Source organism: Callithrix jacchus, chromosome 12 (assembly GCF_049354715.1).
Source record: "Callithrix jacchus isolate 240 chromosome 12, calJac240_pri, whole genome shotgun sequence".
Lineage (NCBI taxonomy): Eukaryota > Metazoa > Chordata > Mammalia > Primates > Cebidae > Callithrix > Callithrix jacchus.
In genome coordinates, this window is record NC_133513.1 from 121,332,179 (window position 1) to 121,356,236 (window position 24,058).

Consider the following 24,058-nt stretch of genomic DNA (forward strand, 5'->3'; position numbering starts at 1 on the left):
AGCCCCAAGAGTGGATGGATGGAGCCGCGTCGTGTGGGCCCTGCTGTTTTCCTGCTCAGGGCGTTTCTGTTCTGTCTCCCATATTGATCTTTTCCACGGCCCTGCCAGATGGCCTCTGATAAAGCACATCACTTCTGAATGAGCAGTGGCCTTTGGGGACCATGAAGTACCTGCGAGTGTGACTCTGCCAGATGAGGGGCGGGTCCAGCCATCGATCGGACCCGGGCAAGGCTTCATTCCTTACCTGGCTCAGGTGTGAATCTTCAGGGCAGCAAAATGTGGATAAGACTGGGTAAGGGGAGAACCAAGATGTGTTTTGTTGAGAGAAGGAAGAATAAGAGTGGGTCTCATGACACAGGGCTCAGACATCTAAATCTCGGAGGGCCCCAGGGCTCAGTTCTGACCATGCCACCCATCTCGTCTCTCTGCATCCTCTCCAGGGGACCGTATTCCCCTCTTCAACAGAGACAGCCCTATTTTCTGCCAGTTGTCTCTGTGTCCTGTCCACTTTCACATTTGCTCCATAGTTTTCATCTTAGAGAAATTAAAAATTAAACTGTTTTTTTGACATGGAGTCTCGTTTCATCACCCAGCCTAGAATTCAGTGGCGTAATCAATCTCACTTCACTGCAACCTCTGCCTTCAGGGTTCAAGCAATTCTCCTGCCTCAGCCTCTTGAGTAGCTGGGATTACAGGTGCCCACCACGATGCCAGACTAATTTTTTGTATTTTTAGTAGAGATGGGGTTTCACCCTATTGGCCAGACTGGTCTTAAACTCCTGACCTTAGGTGATCCACCTGCCTCAGCCTCCCAAGTGCTGCGATTACAGGCATGAGCCACCGTGCCTGGCCAAAAACTAAATTTTGAATGTTTAAGTGATATTTGCATTAACAGAATCCAGGAAGGTCCTGTAGGCTGTCCACTTGGCCCTTCCCGCTTCTGCTATGATCTCCTCCTAGGGTGGAGACAGCTGTGCAAGGAACGGTTTCCCTTTAACGGTGACTACATCTGGAAGATGACAGCCACAGCCTTCTCTCTTTCACCCCCCTTTCCCAGCACAGTGTCAGTAACACTTACCTTTCAAGGACAACAGGAAGGTTAGAAGAGAATAAGTGCACTTGGACAAGAGTGGGTTAGAACACCAACTCCCATTGGCCTCCCAGTGTGGTGGGAGGAGGTTTTGAGGCTGAGGCTCCTGCTGGCCACAGGTGGCACCAGCCAGTTGAGCTGTGGCCCATATCATGGCCTGTGAGATGCCATGGTCATCAGCATCTGTGGGAAACATGAGAAATTACAGGGTAGGTGATTTTGAAATATTTTCTGGAAATCAATACAACTTGTAGAAAACAGTCTGAACTCTCTTATTCCACGGGCTTGGGCATATATTGTATGGTGTGAATCTCCAACTCTATTTAAATCATGTTTCAGTAGAACTTTCTGAATTTGCATTAAATTAAATGTCGGTCAGGAATAACTTAAAAAAGGCATATCAAGCACTGATTTTTTTCCAGAAAGTTGATAATAATGTTGGTGATAATTTGTAATTTGTACAAAATACTTACAAACATTTACTAACTACCTAGGGGACTGTAATGGTATCACTGACCACATAGAAGCCAGAAAGAAAGGAAAAGCTGCTAAGAGATCATCAGTATTCACTGAGTGACTGCTTGAAGAACCCTGTACCTGAGGAGGAAAAATCGCAGGCGTTTGCAAACTGCTTGTGAAGCATGACTTTTCACTTAGATCAAGGACTCTTCTCAGCTGATTTTGCTCATCTTCAATTCCAGGTTTCACTGTGTGCTTACAGAAGGCGAAGTGATAACCATTAGTGCTCCCGAGGGTGGAAGAACTTAACAAACCCTCAGATGATGCCAGTGTTACATCAGTGTCATTTTCAAGCAGTAATTTTCAGACAAAATCAGTTCATTCTAACAGTGGCTTTACTTTTTAAAAATTCATTTCATGGAATCCCAATACAACTTGGAAGTTCCCGTCACAGGCAAAGCCTTGACTTGGTTGCTGGTGTCACAGGAAATGCAGGGAGACTCAACATCGTGATAAAATTATTTGCAGGGGAATTATAAATATGATTGTACAGGTGTGGGTAAAGCTCAGCATTTGTAGTAATATGTATTGTACTTGGAATTGATTGTGGTGTACACATCATTCATTCATTCATTCATTCATTCGAGTTGGAGTCTTGCTCTGTCACCCAAGCTGGAGTGCAGTGGTACAATCTTGGCTCATTGCAACCTCTGCCTCCCAGGTTCAAGCTATTCTCCTGCCTCAGCCTCCCAAGTAGCTGGGATTACAGGCATGTGCCACCTTGCCCAACTAATTTTTATATTTTTAGTAGAGACGGGGTTTCACCATGTTGGCCAGGCTGATCCCAAACTCCTGACCTCAAGTGATCTGCTTGCCTCGGCCTCCCAAAGTACTGGGATTACAGGCATGAGTCACTGCCTGGTCTCACAGCATTTATAATTGTGTCCAAATTGGACATCTCATCAGTTAAAATAGAATCTATTGATGCTCAAATTTATAAATAGTTATATGTACAGAGTAACTAACATGCAAATTCATGGTAATTAGGCTGATGTTGAATTTTTAAAATACTGCAGCTTGGTAGTATGCACTTTCTCTCTACTGCTCATCAGCAGTCAGATTCTAGAAATGTTCAGGCCTTCAAATAATTACTTTGTAAATAAACCTGTGTCCTAAAAAGATGTTGAAACTTTCTTTAAACAAGGCTCTAAGTGTGAGTTCAGTTTAGCTCCAAACTAGTTGGAAATATTTTATAGAAGGATGCAATAAATTGAGCCCCAAAGAAGACCTACACACACAGAAGTCTTGGCTTTTGAAACTTTTATAGAATTACAATTATTGAAAACAAAGGTCATGGTCGGGTGGGGTGGTGGCTCACACCTGTAATGCCAGCACTTTGGGAGGTCAGGGCAGGAGGATTGCTTTAGTCCAGGAGTTTGAGACTAGCGTGGGCAACATAGTAAGATCTGTCCCCTGTCTTTACAAAAAAAAAAAAGAAAAGTTTTAAATTTTGCCAGTCATGGTGGTGCACCCCAATAGTCCCAGCCACTTGGGAGGCTGAGATGGGAGGATCACTTGAGCCCAGGAGATTGAGACTGCGGTAAGCCATGATGGCACCACTGCACTCCAGTCTAGGCAGCAGGGTGAGAATCTGCCTCAAACAACAGACAAACAAATGAGATTATGAACAGGAAGACATTAAAACTTATTTCTACAAAAACAAGGAAGCAATAAAGTGAATTAAATGATGAGAGCTCACAAAATGCTAATCTTAAAAAAAACACAGGCAATTTTATTTTAAAAATTAAAACGATAAGAACATTGAAAAAATGTATTGAATGAATCACATTAGGAACAGATAAGGCTAAGAAATTGATCAGAGCCTGTGAATGTGACCAAGAGTAAGTATTCTTTTATGTTCTCATTTTATTTTCAGATAATCAATACAAAGAGGCTTTTTTCTTTTCTTTTCTTTATTTTTTGTTGTTGAGACAAGGTCTGGCTCTGTTGCCCAGGCTGGAGTGCATAATCTCAGCTCATTGCAACCTTCACTTCCCAGGCTCAAACGATCCTCCCACCTCAGCCCCAAAAGTAGCTGGGACCACAGGCTCGCATCACCATGCCCAGCCAAGTTTTCTGTTTTTTGTAGAGACAGGGTTTTGCCATATTGCCCGGCTGGTCTCAAACCCCTGAGCTCAAAGCGATCTGTCTGCCTGGGCCTCCAAAAAAGTTTTCTTAAAACCATAATATATTTATGTACATCAAAATACATTGTTATTTTGTTTTCAGAAAGATTGTTTAATTTTTTAAAATATTTTGTGAATAGAATTACTTAATAGTCTCCTAACTTAATTAAATTAAATCACTGGCCAATAAATGTTTTAGAGAAGCACAAATACATATATATATATATATATTTTTTTTTTTTTTTGAGACAGAGTTTCACTCTTGTTACCCAGGTTGGAGTGCAATGGCACGATCTCGGCTCACCGCAACCTCCACCTCCTGGGTTCAGGCAATTCTCCTTCCTCAGCCTCGTGAGTAGCTGGGATTACAGGCATGCACCACCGTGCCCAGCTAATTTTTTGTGTTTTTTTTTTTAGTAGAGACGGGGTTTCACCATGTTGACCAGGATGGTCTCGATCTCTTGACCTCGTGATCCACCTGCCTCAGCCTCCCAAAGTGCTGGGATTACAGGCTTGAGCCACTGTGCCCGGGCCGAGAAGCATATATTTTTAATCATTATAGCCCCCTCCTTTGCTCTCAAGTCCTGGTTTGGATGAGAAATTAGATGGGACCCATTCCAGGGGCTCCCTTCAAGTGCAGTGGCTTTGAAACCTGAGTATGGCTCCCAACCCATTGTCTCCTGCTTCCTTGTGAAGAACCCTCATCTGTGTCTTAGTTGAAAGCAAAACAGCTGCACGTTTTGACCTTGTAGGTGATGGGTTTGGGCTGCAGAGAAAAAACACTACCCTCTTTGAGCTGCAGGGGGCAGTGTGGGTCTGTCCACTGCTGGACGCCCTAGGCCAGCTGGAAAGGGCACATTTGGGTTTGAGGGGGCCAGAGAGACACTGGCCCAGGGATGGCTCCTTGCCCTCAAATTCCTTGAAAGCCCCAATTATTGAGGTGGCCCGGGAGGAAGGGAGGGGCTGGGAAATGGGGACATGAGACAGCCCCTGATCTCTGGGGTCTCCTGGGTTGGTTGAGAGGTCCAGAACCCAAATCATCGTACACAGCGCCAGACAGCGTGATCCCAGGAAAGACTCCGTCTCAGGTTGCTCAGCCTCAAAAGCTGGTGGGGTCGAGTAAAGGGTGAGGAGAGATGGGACTACCCCAAGAGAGGGGGCAGGGATGTGGGGAAGTGCACAGGCTCAGGAAAATCCCTTTTCTAGCCTTGGTTGTGCACCTTGACCTGCCTCCTGCCCTCCCCCCAGCCCAGCCACCATTTCCCGGTCTCCTGCCCAGCTCCCTTCCCTAGAACAGTGTCCTCCTGCGGCTCGCCGCCTTGACCCTGGCCTTCCTCCCCAGTAGTCCCCCAGGACTGCCTTCCCCACACTACACTTGCAGCATACCTCCCCTTCTGACCAGGCCCTAGACCTCAAGTGCAACTCCTCTGGGCAGTCTCCCCTGGAATGTCCCACTGTCCTCTCTCATGCAACCTTTTATCTCCAGTAACGACGGGACATTGCTCATAGGATTTCCGTGAGGGCCGATGAGGTCATTTATCTCAGACCCGCGCACAGCTTATAGGAGCTTCATAGGAGCTCAGTGACTGGGAGCTCATATTATTGCTTTACGTCTCCAGCTGAAAGTCATCCTTATCCCCACCCCGGAGCCCCATTCTCCTTGTCTCAACTAATGAATGATACCCCTTCCCACTCTAGCTCGCAAGATGGAAACCCCAATACCTTTGTCTCCCCACTTATCACCCACATCCCACTGACCACCACTGCCGTGGACTCTACCTTTTGAAATCCTCAGCGCCCTCTCTCCTTTCCATTCCGTTGACCCTGGTGTGGTCTTTCTTAATCCACTGCTTAGACCAATGCTTCTTAAATGTTGATGAGCAGAGGAACTACCCAGGAATCTTCATAAAAGGTGGGAGGTCTGGGCTGGGCCTGAGACTCTGCATTCCTAACACGCTCCCAGGTGATGCTCCGGCTCCTGGACTGCTCTCTGGCCACAAAGGCTACCCTGTGTCAGGAGCTGACGCGTGGCTTCCAGGGCTCCCTCTCGAAACTTTCATGGCGGCTCATGGCTCACAGCCACAGTTTTCGAACTTCGGTCTATATAAAGCCGTTATTCCTCAAATACTGGGATCTCTTCCATCTGGAGTTGGGCACAGGAAGGAGCATCTTTCCTTAATGCTCCCAGGAGACTCTAATAATATAGATTGTTAATGGAAAATGAACCCTTAGGGCCAAGCCAAACTCCAGCACGGCATTGAGGGCCTACCCAACTGCTTTTCAGACTTTTCCTCCTCACTCATCTTGGCTTCTGTCGTGTGCCAGAGAACCGTGAACTGCCTGGACAGTGGGTGCCATCTGGCTCCCGTCACTCCTCTGTCCCCTGACCTGCATCTCCCTGTCTTCCATCCTGGATGGCTCACTCTGCACTGCATTTCTGGGGAAGTTTCATCGACTGCCTATAGGAATCATTGCTCCCTCCCCTTTGCTCCTTGGCACTGTGGCCTCATCTTGAGAGCTTGGGAGGGGGTATTGGGGTGGCTGTCCTTCTGCCTGTCCTTCCTCCTCAATAAGCAGCTTTGGGGCTGAAACAAGACTACATTCTCTGCATCTCCAGGGCCTACCAGGCTGCCTGACCTAAGGACTTGCCCAGGCAAGAATACTAAAAAGACATCAGATGGAATAAAAAGACAGATTTATAATGACTTTGATAGCTGGCTGACTCTTGTGGGGAGTAAACACACAACCTGCTGTATCATAAATGAACTCCTTTCCTCATCTCTGTTCTGGAATTCACATGCAATTTGTGCTCTACATACTCAATATTTGGTAGACTCACAGCAGAAACTGATGAAATACAAATCCTTAAAATGCTGCATGGTTTTAATCCCTGTTTCAAGCACCATTTTTGAACCACTTCGTGTCTGTGCTTACAAGGTCACTTGTGAAAGCCCATTGAAAGCAAATGGTGGGGGACTGGCAAGTTGTCATTGGCCCTAAAATATAAGGGGGACAGACCCAGCCTCCAGCAGGTGGACAGGCCTTGAATTCTGCAGGTTGTCACCCACTGCTTGTCATGTCAGCACAATGACCTGCGGCTCCCCCAGCACTTCTGGACCTCAGTGCCTAATGATGAACAAAATGATCTTTGTCTTTCTCAAGGGCGTAGGCCTCCTCTTAGATCACTGAGCATTTGGAGAGGAGGGTTATCGAATTAATAATGCATAAGAAAAATGTTTCAACTAGGAGTTCTGCATCTCTGGAGTTGTGTTAAACCAATTCATACTTCCCGATCAATTACTCCCTAATTTTCTCAAGTAAATTAAAAGTACTGTGGCTGTGTGCAATAAGAGACTTTTTAAAAACAGTGTGTGTTGATGTGGGAGGACTGCCTGTCACGGAAGGGCCAGGGCAGTGCGCAGTGGGGCTGAGGACGTTTGTCTGCAGGGCTCCTGGGTTCAAGCCCCGGTTCCTCCTCTTCCTCCAGCCTGACTTTGGGCCAGTTCTTTATCCTTCGGGAACCTCTGTTTCTCAGCCCTGTGAGGTTATGGTGCAAATAATTCCAATATCAAGTACCCAGCACATAGTAGGTGCCCAGGAAATTGTTTGTGCATATGGCTCATTTTATAAATCTGAAATGTGTATTCTGGAAATAAAAAAAAGTGAAAAGAAGTAAAAGTGCTGATTGCCACCATCATAGTTGTTCTGGGCTAATTGTTATAATGTCCTCATAATGGTTTCATCTTAATGGTGTGATTACAGAAACACAATTAGGATTTTTCATGCTCATTCAGATGTCTTCTCTAATTACAAGCATTAGTGTTTAACATGTGAGCAGCCAGGGAATGGATGTTTCTTGGCCTCCGTTCTGAAATGGGGTCCATTTGCATCCCTGAGGGAGACCTCAGGCAGGAGAGGGCTGCTGGTGGGCATGGCCTTGGACAGGGTCCAGGGGGCGGGGGGCCACACCTCCACCACACTCTGCATTGTCCTCAGCAAATCCCATTCAGTGGGTGCCACTGCCCACCTGCACCTGCCAATGAGCCTCTAGGGAGGGGTTTCCACACCGCCAAGCAGTCACTGTCACATTTCGCAACGCTCTAATGTTTGGCAAAATGGAGTTCCAGCTGAAGATGTGATTGCCCACGGGTCCTCAGCAGGAAAGAGTCTTTTTCTGGTCCGAGCCGCTTTACAATCTGGGTCTGCCCCTGAGCATACCCACCTGCCACCCCCAATAAATACCCACCTGCATCCCAGGTTGCCCAATTCGCTCTGTCAAGGTGAGCAGACCGTGGCCCCATCCTCACAGAGGCAGCTTCACCTGAGAGTTTAGACATGGCTACGGTCAGATGCAAGGGTCAAGCTATAGCCAGACCGTGTTCTGGAGCCAGACCAAGCATGCAGGAGCTAGACTCAGTGTGCTGGCATCAGACTGAGTGTGCTGGAGCAGCAGGGAACAGAGAACTTGGGCGCAGTTGGGCAATGACGCTGCCTGAACTCGGCTCTGAAGGGATCGAGGTTTCCCAGGCAGAGTGAGGGGGGACAAAGAAACATTGAAAAGCAGGGTCTTGCTAGGTGTGAAGAGAACAGCATGGCCAGAGAACAGGGCTTGAAAGGGAGGTAGAATTAGCAGGGGGAGTGGAGGGTGGATGGCAGAGGCTCCAGGACACCAGGCTAAGTCACCCAAATGTGATTTCTGCTGTGGTTCCGGGGAGTGCAGGGGTCTGGGATGAGATCACCCTGGGTTCCAGTTCCCAATACACCCCATTAACCATCAGCCAAGCAGGTCGTCTGAGTCCTGGTTCCCTCCTTTGAGTGAATGTCCGTAGCCAGTGACGGTATCCCCTGTTGGGAAGGCTCAGTGAGATGGTCGGTGAAAGTGACAGGCAAAGTTCTTTGCTCAGAGGAAGCCCTGAAATGAAGTTAGCTCTTATCCTAATCATCACTGCCTGGCACTGGAGGGTCCCACGGCTGCTGCTGGGTGACCTCTGAGCCTGTCCCTGCCTCTCTGCAGGTCCACCATGGAGCCCCTGTGTCCACTCCTGCTGGCGGGTTTTAGCTTGCCGCTCACCAGGGCTCTCCGGGGCAACGAGACCGCTGCTGACAGCAACGAGACCACCACGACCTCAGGTAAGGACCCATCCCCCTCTCCCTTTCCCTGTTGTGTCCCCCACTGCCTCCTCCTAAGCTTCTGGGACCATTCTGAGAGTGATAAAGGGGCTTAGGGTAAGAGAAGAGTGGTGTGGCTGAATTTCTCAGCGTGCTTTTAATATTTTGTGCCTCTAAAACAGGCAGGCTAGATAAGTTAGTTTAGCATCTGGTGGTTCAGCAAAGCTTAGAGTTCTGGAGGTGACCCATCTATAACCCCTGCTGAGAGTCGGGGTCAGCCTTGGCTGGAGGCAGGAGAGCAAAGGGTTAAAAATCCCCCCAAATCCCATTGTGCAGAAAACCAACCATGAACACACATGGACGAGGTGATGTGACAGTTAGTGATATTAACTAAAGCATGATTCTTAATGCTTTAGGTCAGATACTGGCATCGTGATTAGCTTTATTGTTAAAAAGAAGAGTCTTTGCTTTAGAGATGCCTGCTGATCACCTGTGGTCAGGAGTTCAAGACCAGCCTGGCCAATATGGTGAAACCTCATCTCTATTAAAAATAGAAAAAAATTAGCCAGGCATGGTGGTGTGTGCTTGTAATCCCAGCTACTCCGGAGGCTGAGACGGGAGAATCACTTGAACCCAGGAGGCAGAGGTTGCAGTGAGCCGAGATTGTGCCACAGTACTCCAGATGGGTGACACAGTGAGCCCCCATCAAAAAAAAATCTTCATCTGATCCCTGGAAGAAGTATGAAGGGCCGTTTCAGATGGTAACACTGTGCCATAGTGTGCCAGATTAACAGGAAGTTGTTTCATTTGCTTCTTGAACAAAGTGTATTCAGTATCATCCAGACATTCTTTTACAGAAGGATTTGAAGGTAAATGGTTACAAATTATATAATACAATTTTGTCTATAAAAAATAATAAGTAAAAGTAGGGAGACGAATAGAGAATATGACCAGGCAGAATACAAATATCCAGTTAATTATGTCTCGCTAATAATGAAAAGATGCTCAACTCTCTAGAAATTAGAGAAATGCAAATTAAAATCATTCTATCTGTCAGATGGACCGAAATCAAAAGGCTTGACCACACCCCAGAGGAGAGAAACTGGCTCTGTTACACCCTCCGGGCAGCACTCCGCAACCTTTGTGGCACCGGGGTCAGCTTCACGGAAGGCAGTTTTCACATGGAATTGGAATGGAGGTGGTTTGGGGATGATTCAAGCGCATTGCATTTATCATGCACTTTATTTCTATTATTGTCACATTGTAACATATAATGAAATAATTGTACAACTCACCATAATGTAGAATCAGTGGGACCCCTGAGCTTGTGTTCCTGCAACTAGATGGCCCCTCTGGGGGTGATGAGAGAGAGAGATGATGACAGATCATCAGATTCTCATAAGAATCCCTTGCATGTGCAGTTCACAATAGGGCTCGAGCTCCTGTGAGGATCTAATGCCTCCGCTGATCTGAAGGGGGGTGGACCTCAGGTGGTCATGCTCGCTCACCTGCCGCTCACCTCCTCCTGTGCGGCCCAGTTCCTAACAGGCCACAGACTGATACCTGCCTGTGTCCTGAGGCAGCTGGCAGGGACCCCCGCTATGGATGAGTGCAGAAGTTAGAAACTTCAGGCTGCCAACTTGACAATCGTGTTAAAATGTAGCAGGCATACAGGCTAACACAGAAGCTATCCCACAGAAACACTTGCCAGACACAAAGATATATATATATATGTTGCAGAATTGTAGGTAATAGCAGAAAAGTTGGAAACAACTTAAATGTCCATCCTATTTTGGTCTATCCAAAAAGTGGAATCCAAGCAGCTATTACACAGAATGGGGAAGCTTATCTGGGCTGCCATGGAAACTCTCCAAGACAGACAGCCGTACCAGAAAGGCAAGCTGGAGGCTGCCCCCAGGCGCGCTTCATCTGTTTCTTTCATATTTAATGTGGCTATATGGGGATGTGTCTTAAAATTGGTAGCACTTCACAATTATAATCAGTATCATTTTTTTTCTTTCTTAGTGGTTCTTAAAATAATGATACTTTTTACAATCGTGAAGCTTTAGCTGAAATGAGAGGAGTAGTGTAGTCTATTTCCCAAACCAGCATATTTATGAACAGAAATTTATAGAAGAACATGTCAGGAAAGATATACACTTCAAAATCTTAATTATGCTTAACTGTGGCAAACAGAATGCATTCCTGAGCACTGGGAATCTTAGGTTGCAGTGAGCTGGGACCTGAAGCCTCTGTCTGCACACCTGTCTTTGAGTGAGCCACGTCTTTTCAGTATGGACTTGCTCCGCCTTTAGGGTCCCTTCGGGAGGGAGAGCTTGGCATGAAGGTGGGAGAGGGGAAAGGGGATGGAGCTAAGACAGGGGACACAGTGAGAGCAGCTGAGCCCTGGGACAGAACTGAGGTGGTCCCTAGAAGACCCCAGCTCTTGGCGGGAGCTCAGGACCAGCTTCCTGAGCAGACGGTGTCGGGTGGTCACATTCCAGCCAAGATTCCCATTCTCTTTGTCTGCTCCAAAGTCACATTCAAGCCTAAGCTTCTCAATTTTCAGGATCAGATTCTGCATAAGCAAACATGTACACACACACACACAAGCTGCAAATGTACATATGTCAACATACACACACAGTTGGCTTTGGGCATCAGCTAGACTGTCATTCAGGAAGAAGGCTGCTTCGGGATGACCACTCTGGGGACTGGCCACCCTGACCTTCTGCCCCACCACGTCGGAGCCATAACAACAGGAAATGAAAATAGACTGTGACTGGCATTTCTTCTCAGATGGCTCCCTGACTCCTGCATGGACCACACTGGTGCCCACAGGACATATTTTTGTTTTCTTCCTGGCCCACACCATTTTTAAAAATTACATTTAAATCGAATTTCTTACCAATATTTAAAAATCAAAAAATGTTTCCATAAAAATATGAATTTCTTCTTTAGGAAGGTGGGAAGAGTTGGGCACTGTGGGCCCCCTTTGCGCTTGGGCCTAGTATGCTGGAGCTCAGAAGCAGCCATTCCTGCAGACAGGATGTGGAGTCTCCTTTCCTGCCCCCATCTGGTGTACCTGAACCACTAGGGTGTTCTCGCCTGCCCCTAGAAGGTCGTGGGGTTTCTGATCCTCATCTCTGGCCTCCTGAACAGAGGCAGCTAATGAGAAACTCCAGAGCCAGAGCTGGGGGACCACCAGCCCTGCCCATGTGCACGCCCCCTTTGCGGGTATGGCTGCTTCAGCCCCGTCCTCTGTGGAAGCACCCATGTCTGTGACTGCAGCCTTTGCCTCAGGCAGGAACGTGGAAGCTGGACCCAGGGAGGGCTGGCGGGGCCCAGGTACCTCCTCGTGTCTCTGATGAGCGGACCCCATGAGCTGGCTTGGACTGCACTTAGTGACCATGTATGCCGAAGCTGAGCCCAGAGCCTGACCTCTGTGTGAGGCGGAAGTGGGAAGTTTCATTGTGTGGGGCCCCAGGAGATGAGGGCAGATGTACTTGGCTACATTTGGGAGGGAGGAGGGGGACCGATGCCCAAGCTTTCCAGCTGAGTCTCAAGAGCGAGCAGCAGCCAGGCCCTCCCGGGCGCTGGGCTCCATGCTGTTCCTCTCTCCATGTCAGAGGTTCCCCCGCAGTCTGTGCTGGAGTTGCTCCAAGGCCTTGGCAGAGTGGAGGGGGGTGCTGTCTGGAGTTGCAAGTATGGAAACCTCAGGCCACCTCACTTCCCCAGGGAAGCTCTGCTGTGGGCAGGTTGGAAGCCAAAGGCGGGGAACTGTGGCAGCCACACCCAGCCACTCAGCCTGGCACCAACCCAGCCTCGTGTGGGGCCAGAACCGGCTCCTCTGGGCCAGGGCCACAGATACCTGAGTGTGGGCGCTATCGAGGACAGCCAGGCTGCTAGGCTACTGACACTGCCAGACAGATGAGGGAGGCACAGATGCCACCTGGAAGGTGGGCACTTAGTGGGGGGGCCAGTGAACAGTGCCGTCTCTCCTGGCTGGGACCACCTCCTCATGACAGGCCAGCTGTGTCCTCTGTGAACGTCAACATCTAATGGTCACTCAAGTCCCTAAAACTTTTTCATTTCTTAGAAATTACTGCATGGACCACTCACAGGGTGCCAGAGTCAGTGCCAGGCCTGGGAGTTTAGAGGATGAGGGAGGACAATCCAGCCCCTGCCCTGGGGAGTTTATAACCCAGGGTGCAAGGCAGAAGGCATAAGGGTCTCTTTTGGACCCAGATGAGGGGTGTGAGGTGAGTGGAGCCTCTGGGGCTGTGGAGCCCTCCTGGTGCTGGGAGTGCCCTCCTGTGCCAGCCCTCAGGAGGAAGTGCATGGAGCCTGCACTGGGCTCAGGGCCAGTGCTTGGTGCTTCTGGGAACTAGAGTTGGAAGCCCAATCGTTGCCTTCGAGAGGTTTCCACAGAAACATGGAAAGCAAAGCAGTCGTGCTAAGGGCCTGTTCACTCACAGCAGGGTGTGGTTTGTGCTTTGAGGCATCCAGGGCCCCTCTGGGTCTACAAGATAGGAGTCCAGTGGGCTTTCTGGAGGTGGGGCCTTTGAGATTGTCCTCAGTGAGTGGGGAATATTGTCCTCATTTTGGTGAGGAGGGGGCTGTGTGGATGGCTGGGGAGAAGCGGGGACAAAGTCCGACATTGAGAGGGTGGGGTCCAAAGATGGCAGCCAGGCCACCAGAGCCCCTTGGGATTTGGGCTACGAGCCAGGGGCAAGTCCTGAGCCGCAGCAGAGCCACTGCTGGGCCTGGCAGGTCCTAAGCTGCAGCAAAGCTGGGCCTGGCTGTGGGTCTCTTTCCAGGTGAGGAAGGTCAGCCTGTCAGGTAGAAAGGACAGAGGAACAGGGGGGATGGTGGCTGGGCACTCGGCCTCTGACAGGCGGAATCAGGACCAGGAGGCTCTGCAAGGTGGGGCCACCATGCGCCAGGGCCACAGGCCTCTGCCCAGCCCCAAGGCCAGGCTGCCTTCCTGTGCCTGAGCTCATGCCCAAGCCCAGGGGGCCCTGGGAGCTGCTGAGCTGTGCCGAGTCAGGCTCCTGCACCATCCAGGGCCCACAGTGGACACTAGGGAGGGGCGTCCACTCTTCCCCCAGCTTCTTAGCAGGAGAGCCAGGCAGCCAGGCCGTGTGGAGGTCTGGGGAGCTCACCCCCATCATGCCTGCCCAGGGTCTCAGACAAGTCATTGTACCCAAGCCCCAGTCCCGGATTCTTTCTCTGAGTCAACAGCAACAACCAAAGCCGCTCCTCTGTTACCTCGTGGGGCCTTTTCAGGATGGTGAATCCACATTGCAAACTGTAGCCTGGGGTTCTGGTGTCCAGGAGGAAAGGCTCATGGAGGGGGACGCTTTTGCAAAGTGTGAAGTGAGGTCAGGGGTTAGGGTCTTTGCACTTCCCCTGCAGGCCCTCCGGACCCAGGTGGCTCCCAGCCGCTGCTGGCCTGGCTCCTCCTGCCTCTGCTGCTCCTCCTCCTCATCCTCCTTCTCGCCGCCTACTTCTTCAGGTAGGAGTGTCCCGGGTCGCCGACTTGCCCCAACCAGCTCAGAGGAGGAAATGAGCCTTCTGATGCTGCGGGCGTGGGCTGTGCTGCAGAGAACAGCTGGGAGGCCGGGTGGCTGGGCCTGGGAGACACGGAGGCCAGGCCTTAGCTCGGCTCAGCCATGAGCACCAGGAGTAGCTTTTCCAGACTCACCTGGTGGGTATCGCTGTGCTGAGGGCTGTTGGCTCTTAGGGAACCTAGAAGTGTGGAAACCTAATGAGTCCTGTGTCTCTAAGGTTCAGGAAGCAGAGGAAAGCTGTGGTCAGCGCCAGCGACAAGAAGATGCCCAACGGAATCTTGGAGGAACAAGGTATGGGGGCACCTCTCTGGCTGGGGCTCAGGGAAAACGTGTTCTTTAACAGACAGTGGGTGGGATGCTTTGTCTCTTTTACATTCAGAGTAAATTTGGAGGTGGCTCAGCTCTGCCATTTTTGCCTCACTTTACCTGATATGATGCTTTCATTTAGAATTTCACCATTTCAAAACTTTAGGGGTCGTTTTTCTCTCTGGTGTGACACAGACATTTGAGACATTTTTGTTTGTGGCTTGTGTTAGAGAAACCGTTCATATCCTGTCGTTTTCACAGGGTGTTGACATGTAACACTTTTCAGTGAGGCCTTACAATCGTTCTAAGATAAGACTGGCTCATAAGCTATTCAGCTGGATTTGTACTGCTTGCCAATCAAGCTGAAAAAAGGGCCTTGCTCTGTTAACGTGTTTCATGTTTACAGAGGATCAGAGTCAGCTGGGGGCACTTCCAACTCTTCAGTCCCAAGTACAGTTTCTAACTTGTTGTCACTACTTACAAAGGAACATTGCTTTTCTCTCTGTATGTAGAGATGAGATGACCAAGAAACGTGTGTAAGGCAGAGGCCACAAAAATATTGCTTCACACACCAGTGGCTACAGCTTCCTGTGGTCACCTTCCTACCTAACTGTTCCATGGTTTGGGGGAACACATGTGCTGTGCTGTCAGACTAAAATAGACTCTTAAAACAGACCCTTAGATCATTAAAAGAATATCACCAACAAGGATCCAGCTGAAATGTACCCTCTCAGTGCTTGGGGGACCCGAGATCCTGGTTAGATGATCTGGTGGCCCCAGGTGCTGTCTTCCTGCCCTTGTTCTGGCCCCTGCTCCCTGCCCTGCACATTTCCACAGTAGGAGCTGGAGGGAAGAGGGTGCGGCCGGTGAGCAGCAGGGACGCCCAGCGGCGCTCATTCTGATCCTGTCTGTCACTCAGAGGAGTGATCCTTGGGTGAAGTTTTTGGCTGGGCTTCAGAATGGCTCTGCAGGTGGGGACAGGCCCTTTTTGCAAGTGTGACAGCCGAGTTATGTTGACCTCGTCAATATCAGCTCGTTCCCCAGAAAGAGAAACATACCCATGACATTTCTTGCCTCTCACTCTGAACTTACAGAAGGAATGTGTCCAAGGACTCCCTTAGAATGCATACTTCTCCTTCTCAATGCCCCTTGTCACCCTCCCCAAACAAGGGTGGCTTCTCTTATTTCCCTTCGAGCTTATGGGGTTTGAGGAACCAGGAATCTTTGTTATGAAAAGGAAAAGGCTGAGAGAGACCATTCTGAGTTTGCTCCCAGAAGCCGTAATTACTCTTCCTTATTTCCAAACCTGGAAACCTGAGCTGGAGAGTGAAGCTGTCTTGAATCCTTTTTGGAAGGAGCAGGGGCTGGAGGGAAGGAGGGATGGAAGGATGGGTGGATGAGTGGTCTGGGGAGGGGGACAGGATGCCTCTGATGGGGGAGAGCAGGTGACACTAGACAGAGGGGCACCCGTCACTTATAGACGATGTGGATGCCTCCCAGGAGGCGGGTGTTTGGATTCAGCGGCTCAGGACCCGGCTTAGCCGGGCTGTGTGATTTGAGAGAACTGTCCCTGCTCCGGCCTGGTCGTTTCTTCAGGAATGTCGTCGGTCAGCTCGGTTACTCAGTCACCTGTCCAGGAATGTGGCTAAATGGCCCCCATGTTTCTTTTGATCCCACAGAGCAGCAAAGGGTGATGCTACTCAGCAGGTCACCCTCGGGGCCCAAGAAGTACTTTCCCATCCCTGTGGAGCACCTGGAGGAGGAGATCCGCATCAGATCCGCCGACGACTGCAAGCAGTTTCGGGAGGAGTTCAACGTGAGTGTGGGGAGCGGCCCGCTGCTGGGCACCCTGTGGTAGAGACCTGTGAAATCCAGTGTTAGATTCAAGATTTATCCCAAAGACTCAGAACCCTTGCATCAGTTATGACACTGTCCCATGGTGGGATGTGGGAGGAAACCTGGTTTGTGGTGCAATGCCCTTCACTAATGCTTATTCCCTCATTTATAAGAAGAGACATTTATAAGAAGTTGAGTTAGAGGTTCGTGAAGGCTCCTTCTACCTCCCACACTCTGAGTATCAAGTTCTAAAATCAGTCGTGACAGAAACACTGCTATCTCGATAATGTAGAAAACTAGGGCCTGAGCACAGCACAGTATGACAATATCATGGTGAAAGCAACGGAGCCCTGAACCATCCTTTCATAGCTTCTGAGAGCTGGAGCATCTATTCAGAGTAGGCGATGCTCCTCTTCTGAACCACCATCTAAGCATTAATGAGGCAGCTGTGAGCTGCCTGGAGGGAACACTAGCTGTATCTGCTTGTGTATTGACATGAGTGAAGGATGAATGGATAGGAAGGTGGGTGGGCGGGTGGATGGATGGATGGATGAGTGGGAAGGCAGAGGATGAATGAGAGGTTGGATGGATGAGTAGGAGGGTGGGTGGATGGATAGATGAATGGATGAATGGATGGATGGATAGATGGATGGATGGATGAATGGATGGATGGATGGGAGGATGGATGGATGGGTGGGAGGATAGATGGATGGATGGGTGGATAGATGGATGGATGGGTGGATGGATGGATGGATGGATGGGAGGATAGATGGATGAATGGGTGGATAGATGGATGGATGGGTGGATGGATGGATGGGAGGATAGATGGATGGATGGGTGGATGGATGGATGGGAGGATAGATGGATGGATGGGTGGATGGATGGATGAATGGATGGATGAGTAGGAGGTGGATGGATGGATAGATGAATGGATGAATAGATGGATAGATGGATGGATGGATGAATGGATGGATGGATAGATGAATGGATGGATGGGAGGATGGGTGGATGGATGGGAGGATAGATGGATGGATGGGTGGATGGATGGATGAGTAGGAGGGTAGATGAATAGATGAGGATAGATAGATGGATGGATGAATGGATGGATGGGAGGATGGATGGGTGGGTGGGTGGATGGATGGATGGATGGATGGATGGATGGGAGGATGGATGGATGGGAGGATAGATGGACGGATGGGTGGATGGATGGATGGGAGGATAGATGGATGGATGGATGGGTAGATGAATGGATGAATGGATGGATAGATGGATGGATGGATGGGTGGTTGGATGGAAGGATGGGAGGATAGATGAATGGATGGGTAGATGAATGGATGGATGGATAGATGGATGGATGGATGGGAGGATAGATGGATGGGTGGGTGGATGGATGGGTGGGTGGATGGAAGGATGGATAGGCACATATAGAGGCAGACAAACAGATATGAGGAAGTGTTGGATTTTGCTATTCAGTATTTATCCTTGGTCAGGTTTTGAATTTTATGCATCTTCGCCATCTTGCATGTAGCTGTGCTGAATGCTGATCTTAAAGAGGATAGGTTTTCAGCAGGATTGCTGACTGGTCCTGGCTATGCCTGTTGCACACTGGCCCTGGCACATTAGTTAATCTCCTTGAAGCTATCTTCCACCACCTAGGAGGGGCAATGGAGATGGGCCTGTTTCTTCATTACCTTGGGGTTGGAATGGGAGGCTCAGACAACGGACTCTATAAACAACAGTGTTGTGCAATTGTTGCATCTGAAGATGGCATGAACTCTGCTGTAGACGCGATACTTGGCCCAGAAGCAGTGTGTGAAGGCATGGGATGGGGGTGGCACATTTCAACCGTGCAGTGCTTGTTTACTAGCAATAAGTCTCCTCTGCTTCATCTCGCTTCCTTTTTACTGTTTCCAAATGTGTCCCCTTTTTTGGAGAAATTAGGTCATATTGAAAGACACCTTCAAGCACTGTTGTGTCACCATCTCTCAGCCTGAAAACAGACCTTAATTCTTATTTTCAAAATAACTATCCAGGCTTTCAGCTAGCAGAGCCCCTCCCCAGCCCTTCTCATCCCGTTTCCCCTTGCGCTTTTCTTTCAGGGGCTGGGCTTGCTGACAGGGGTGTCTGAGTCAGAACCAGCTCAAAAGTGTGGGCCACTTCCCGGGAGGGAGTCCAGGAATAGGGTGGGGCAGGAGAGGCACTCACCCCAGGCACAAAATTTAAGGCAACGCCAAAAGCTCGGTGGTGGGATAAATTACATTTTAACACAGCACTTCAAACATCAACCTTGTCAACACCACAGGAAAGGTAAAAAATAAAATATCAAAAGGAATGCAGACAGTCCCTGGTGAACAAAATAGCATGACCGTAAAGGAAGACAGGCTTGGGCTGACTGTGTTCCCTGTTGCCCTGGGCCCCTATATGTATGGCTTGTCACACACAGTTACTGACCCTGCCATTAGTTAAAAGTTTCGTATTTTGGTCATCATAGATTTTGGGCCTTGATTTGGACTTCTAAAAAATATTGTATTCAAATATTATTTCTCTTATTTCTGAATTTTGGGGGCACCCTGTTAAATTTTGCACCCAGAGGAAGATCCTCATGCTCTTCTGCCACTGGGTGGCCCTCAGCTAAACATCAGAGTCCCTCTGCTCAGTGACAGGCAGGGTAGAGACACGGGGGAGGGGAAGAGCCCTGGACTCAAAGTCAGGATCACGGTGCTGATCCTGTGTCCGGGGAACCCTGGGGGAGCTGCTGTTGTGTTTCGGTTTGTTTTTGTTTGTTTGTTTGATTGAGATAGGGTCTCACTCTGTCTTCCAGGCTGGAGTGCAGGGGCCTGATCACAGCTCACTGCAGCCTCGACCTCCCAGCTCAAGCGATCCTCCCACCTCAGCCTCCCAAGTAGCTGGGACTACAGGCATGTGCCACCATGTCCACTGGCTTTTTACTTTTTTGTAGACATGGGGTCTCGTTGTGTTGCCCAGGCTGTGCTTTTTTTTTTTTTTGCTCTTCTGTCCAGTGAAGGGCTAGTCATGTCCTGAGGCCATATTCATGCAGCACCCGTCCTCTAAGAGTGCTGGAGCCTGCCATGGCCAGCTGTCTCTTGGGTCCTTAGAGGGACATACTCCCAACCCCATCTTGCTTTTCTCTTGCCCTGTGATCTGAGCTCCTCTCCCCAAAGTAACGAAAGGGAGACAGGAGTCTCAAAATGGTGGATCTGGTTGAGTTTTGACATGTGTGCAGTGCCAATTCAAAGTGCAGGTGAACTTGGTGAGGATGAAACGGGTTTGGTATTGGGGTCAGTTCAGTGAGGTGAATCCTGGCATAGGCCTGAGTGTTTGTCCCAGCTCGAAGGGCTTGGCCAATTAGCCTCTGCCTATTTCCTTTTCTGTGTGATGAGGATACTCCCAGCTCCCATAGGATTGTGATAACATGGATATGACTTTGGATAACCTGGACATACATCTGAGTCCTTACAAGAATTCACTCTGCAACCTCCACCCTGCACTGGTGGAATGCCATCTTAGGAAAGTCTCTTCCCAGGCCCCAGAGTAAGTTCTGGAAAGCAAGTGCCATTGGGCTAAGTAAAATGCCCCTCTGCAGACAGGCTTTTCCTGCCTCTATCCTAGCAAGTTATGTCAAGCTGAGTGCCTAGGACTCATACACTAATAAGTGCTACAAAAATGCAGAGGGAGGTGTCAACTGCAAAGCTTCCAGCACAATCCACAAACCAGAACCATTGCCTGGAGCTCGATGGAGCAGCTGGGGCCTCTCGCAGAGCTGCCCACATGGCTTCCTGTACTCTCTCCCGCTGCCTGCCCAACACTACTGAGAGGAGAGGGAAAGGAACGTGGCTCATGAGTTCATTGAAATGTAATCTCTAGGCCGGGTGCAGTGGCTCACACCTGTAATCTCAGCACTTTGAGAGGCCGAGGCAGTCAGATCGCTCGAGCGGCAGGAATTCCAGACCAGCCTGGGTAACATGGTGAAACACCGTCTCTAACAAAAAATATACAAGAATTAGCTGGGTGGGGTTGGCCCACACCTGTAGTCTCAGCTACTCAGAGGCTGAGTGGAAGAATCACTTGAACCCGAGAGGCGGAGGTTGCAGTCAGACCAGATCATGCCACAGCACTCCAGCCTGGGTGACAGAGTGAGACCCTGTCTCAAAAATAAAGATAAAAGAAATGAAATCTCACTCCAACAGACAAACCACAAACCCTCTTTGGACAATTTACATAATGGGACACCAATCACAAGGTATTTATTGGCCAGTTACTGTGGGCAAGCCCCAAGCCGGGCACTGCAGGGCTCGTCCCAGTGCGCAGACCCCTCCAGGTGCGCTCCCCTTTCCCTGGGCCACCTGAGCAGCTCAGAGATTTCAGATCCCAGGTAGACTGACAGTCAGAGAAAGGGTTGCAGAGTCTGTGTGGCTGTTTATTCTGTGCGCTTGGATCCAGGATACGTACATGTGCGATGCGCAGGGTACGATGCCTCCCTCACACTTTGACCTTGACCCTCTGTGCAGCTGGGTGGCTATTCCCCATCTTTGTGGTCTGGATCTCTGCAGCTGCCAGGACCACACAGCTGGGGGATGTCAGAGCTTGGTCCATCCTCGCCATGCAATCCCTCCAGGGAGACTTCTCCATTCCTTTTTCTTCTTTCTTTTTTTTGAGACAGAGTGTCACTCTGTCGCCCACACTGGAGTGCAGTGGTGCAACTTTGGCTCATTGCAACCTCCGTCTGCCGGGTTCAGGTGATTCTCCTGCCTCAGCCTCCCAAGTAGCTGTGATTACAAGTGCCCACCACCACGTCTAGCTAATTTTTGTATTTTTAGTAGGGATAGGATTTTACCATGTTGGCCAGGCTGGTCCTGAACTCCTGATCTCAGGTCATCCACCCGCCTCGGCCTCCCAAAGTGTTGGGATTACAGGCATGAGCCACCATGCCCGGCCTAACTTATCTTTTAATAGACTTTATTTTAGAGCAGTTTTAGGTATACAGAAAAGCTGCACAGAAAGTACAGAGTTGCCATATACCCCCTTCCTCCCCGTGAGCAGCTTCTCCATTATTAACTTCCTGCATTCGTGTGCTTCAGCTGCTGCAGTTGATGGACCAACACTGCTCTGCTGTTCCTCACAGAAGTCCACACTTGCGGGTGTGTGCTGTGTGTTCTGTGGGTTTTGACAAATGCACAGTACCCGCCATCCGGTATCATGCCTCCTGTGTATTTTCAGTACTAGGGCCAAAAATAGCTTTTGAGGGTGGGAAAAGAGAAGGCTCTAGAATGTTACCACAAATGTCAGGCTTAGATTAGGTGAAGAAGGTCAGTATTAAGACAGCTCTAATGAAGAATCGGGAACTGCAGGCGGTGTAGGTGCTGGTGGCTGGGGATGAGGCCGAGAGCCACCCATCAGCCTTGCTGTGGTACCACCAGGCAGGTCCCTCCACACAGGCCACCCTCTTGCCTCTGCTTTGGGACCCACAAGCCCCATGGCCTGGAAGGGCCTCATGCTGTGGCCACGAGGTTTGGTTGCCCCAAAGCAGAGGAAACAGCGTGGCCTATGGTGTCCCTCCCATGAGCACTGACTGGTCAGATGAGCTTCCTGCCCTCAGGAGAGGAAAGCTTGGGACACCTGTGGGCGGCAGGTCAGGCCCCTTCTCTGCATGGTGAGCAAGCCCAGGGCTGCATGGCTTGGATCCAAATCTACACAGTGAGGTCTGCTCTGCTCCCCTGAGTACTTGCAGAGGGACCCCTCGCATTCTCCCACATCTGAAGGAGTGGGCATCCTCCTGGCCATCTGGGTGCTGCTCCAGCCTCCCGCCCCTGCTCGCTCGGTGACCCAGGACGAATCTACAACACTTGCTTTGGCTTTCAGTTTCCTCACTCATAAAACAGGGACCATCCTGGTGTCACCTAATAATAGGTGAATTGGGAAGGCTGGAGCAGCGTGCCTGGCACACTGAAGCACTCACTGCATACTGACACATGTTACTGGAATCCCAGTGGCCCTGGGTCCAGCAACTGGCCAGGTGTAATGTTGAAGGACAAGACTCGGGGCTTCAAGAGGCTCTTCACACTGCGCACTGTGGGGAGGTCACCTGGGCAGCGAGCAGACACAGGACAGCTAGAGGTGACCTGGAATCAGAGGCGGCGGCTCCAGGCGGCAGAAAGAACTAGAATTCAGGCCACCAGAGTTCACACTCAGCTATGCTGCTCATAGGGGATGGGGCCCCGCGGCATTCCTTTCACATCTGACTTCCCTGACTGGGACAAAGGGGTTGCTTAGGATGGTGCTTCCCAAAGATGTGTGCACTGAAGCCCCGGGGATCTTGGTAATATACATGCCGATTCTGTGGGTCTGGGGTGTGGCCGGGCAGTCTGCATTTTTAACCAGCACCCTGCCAGGTGTGCCCATGTCACTGGTCCACAGAGCACGAGTGGAGTCTTGAGCAAGGTCAGGACTATATCTAAGGCTGTTTCCTGCTCCTTCCCTCCCAGGACCACTCCACTCATCCTTCAGCCCCGAAGTCACAGCACCCTGTTATAAACCCTCCATATGCCTGTCCTCGCTCTCCTCTCTCCCAACTCACAGCTCTGTTGTGGTCAGTTCTTACCAAGTCATAGGTGCCTGCTGTGAGCCAGGACCTGTGGGCCCTGAGATGCCAGAGAAATGAGCAGGCAAGCCTCTGCCTTCATGCAGTGTCTGGCCTGGCTGATGAGACTGTCACTTTTACCATACCACTGTTTGCCCCACAAGAAAGAGCACCCTGGGGAAAGCCAGGATCTATGTCTCCTTCATCCCCTGCCCTGCGCCTGGCACAAGGTCCGAGGCAGAGACGAACTATGGCTGGCAGGTGGTTCGCTCCAAGTGTTTTCGTAATTCCTGTGCTCAGTAGGGAGACTGACATGGGCATGCTGCTGGAATCCATCACGTTCACACTAACGCTGCGTTCTCTTCCAGTCATTACCTTCTGGACACATACAAGGAACTTTTGAACTGGCAAATAAAGAAGAAAACAGAGACAAAAACAGATACCCCAACATCCTTCCCAGTAAGATTTCATTTTATCTGTTGCATGATCGATGGTGTTTGCACTAAACTCGGCTTTGCCTTGCAGCTCCCCATGACCACAGGGTGTTCCCGGTGCTCAGAGGCCAGAGACTGGGGCCCCAAACCACTCTAACTGCTCAGCGTGTGCACCTAGGACTCCAGAATGTTCCTCTCTGGGTGCCCGTCTCCCTGCACAGGCCCTGGGCACCTTGGTTGCTTGTGGGTCTGGCTGCCAAGCCTGTGCTTACTGTCGAGGCCTGGGCTGCCTGGGTCCCAGCAGGAAAGGGTGCTGCTTCGTGGCCAGGGGCACCAGCTGGCAGGGTCCCTCCTATGGAACTCTAGGCCTGCCAGTGGCCCTGGGCAGCTCCCCTCCCTCAGACTCAGTGCTTATGGCTACAAGCTGCAAATCCCTAGAGCTGTCTGGGGTCCAAAACCAAAGACAA

At 50.1% G+C, this 24,058-nt stretch overlaps 1 protein-coding gene across 17 annotated transcripts in view; it reads left to right on the forward strand.

Moving 5' to 3' along the window:
• The window catches only part of PTPRE (protein tyrosine phosphatase receptor type E), a 186,966-nt gene that overhangs the window by 127,239 nt on the left and 35,669 nt on the right, over positions 1-24,058 (forward strand). For 13 of the 17 annotated variants that reach the window (XM_078346773.1, XM_035269481.3, XM_078346781.1 and 10 more), the window contains 5 exons: positions 8,750-8,865; positions 14,263-14,362; positions 14,635-14,708; positions 16,403-16,539; positions 23,526-23,616. In XM_078346773.1, the coding sequence (XP_078202899.1) occupies positions 8,757-8,865; positions 14,263-14,362; positions 14,635-14,708; positions 16,403-16,539; positions 23,526-23,616 (511 nt within the window). In that variant the 5' untranslated portion in view covers positions 8,750-8,756. Of the gene's footprint in view, positions 1-1,584; positions 8,866-14,262; positions 14,363-14,402; positions 14,555-14,634; positions 14,709-16,402; positions 16,540-23,525; positions 23,617-24,058 lie in introns of those variants that run through there. The other 4 variants (XM_078346770.1, XM_078346772.1, XM_078346771.1 and 1 more) reach the window with 2 other exon arrangements.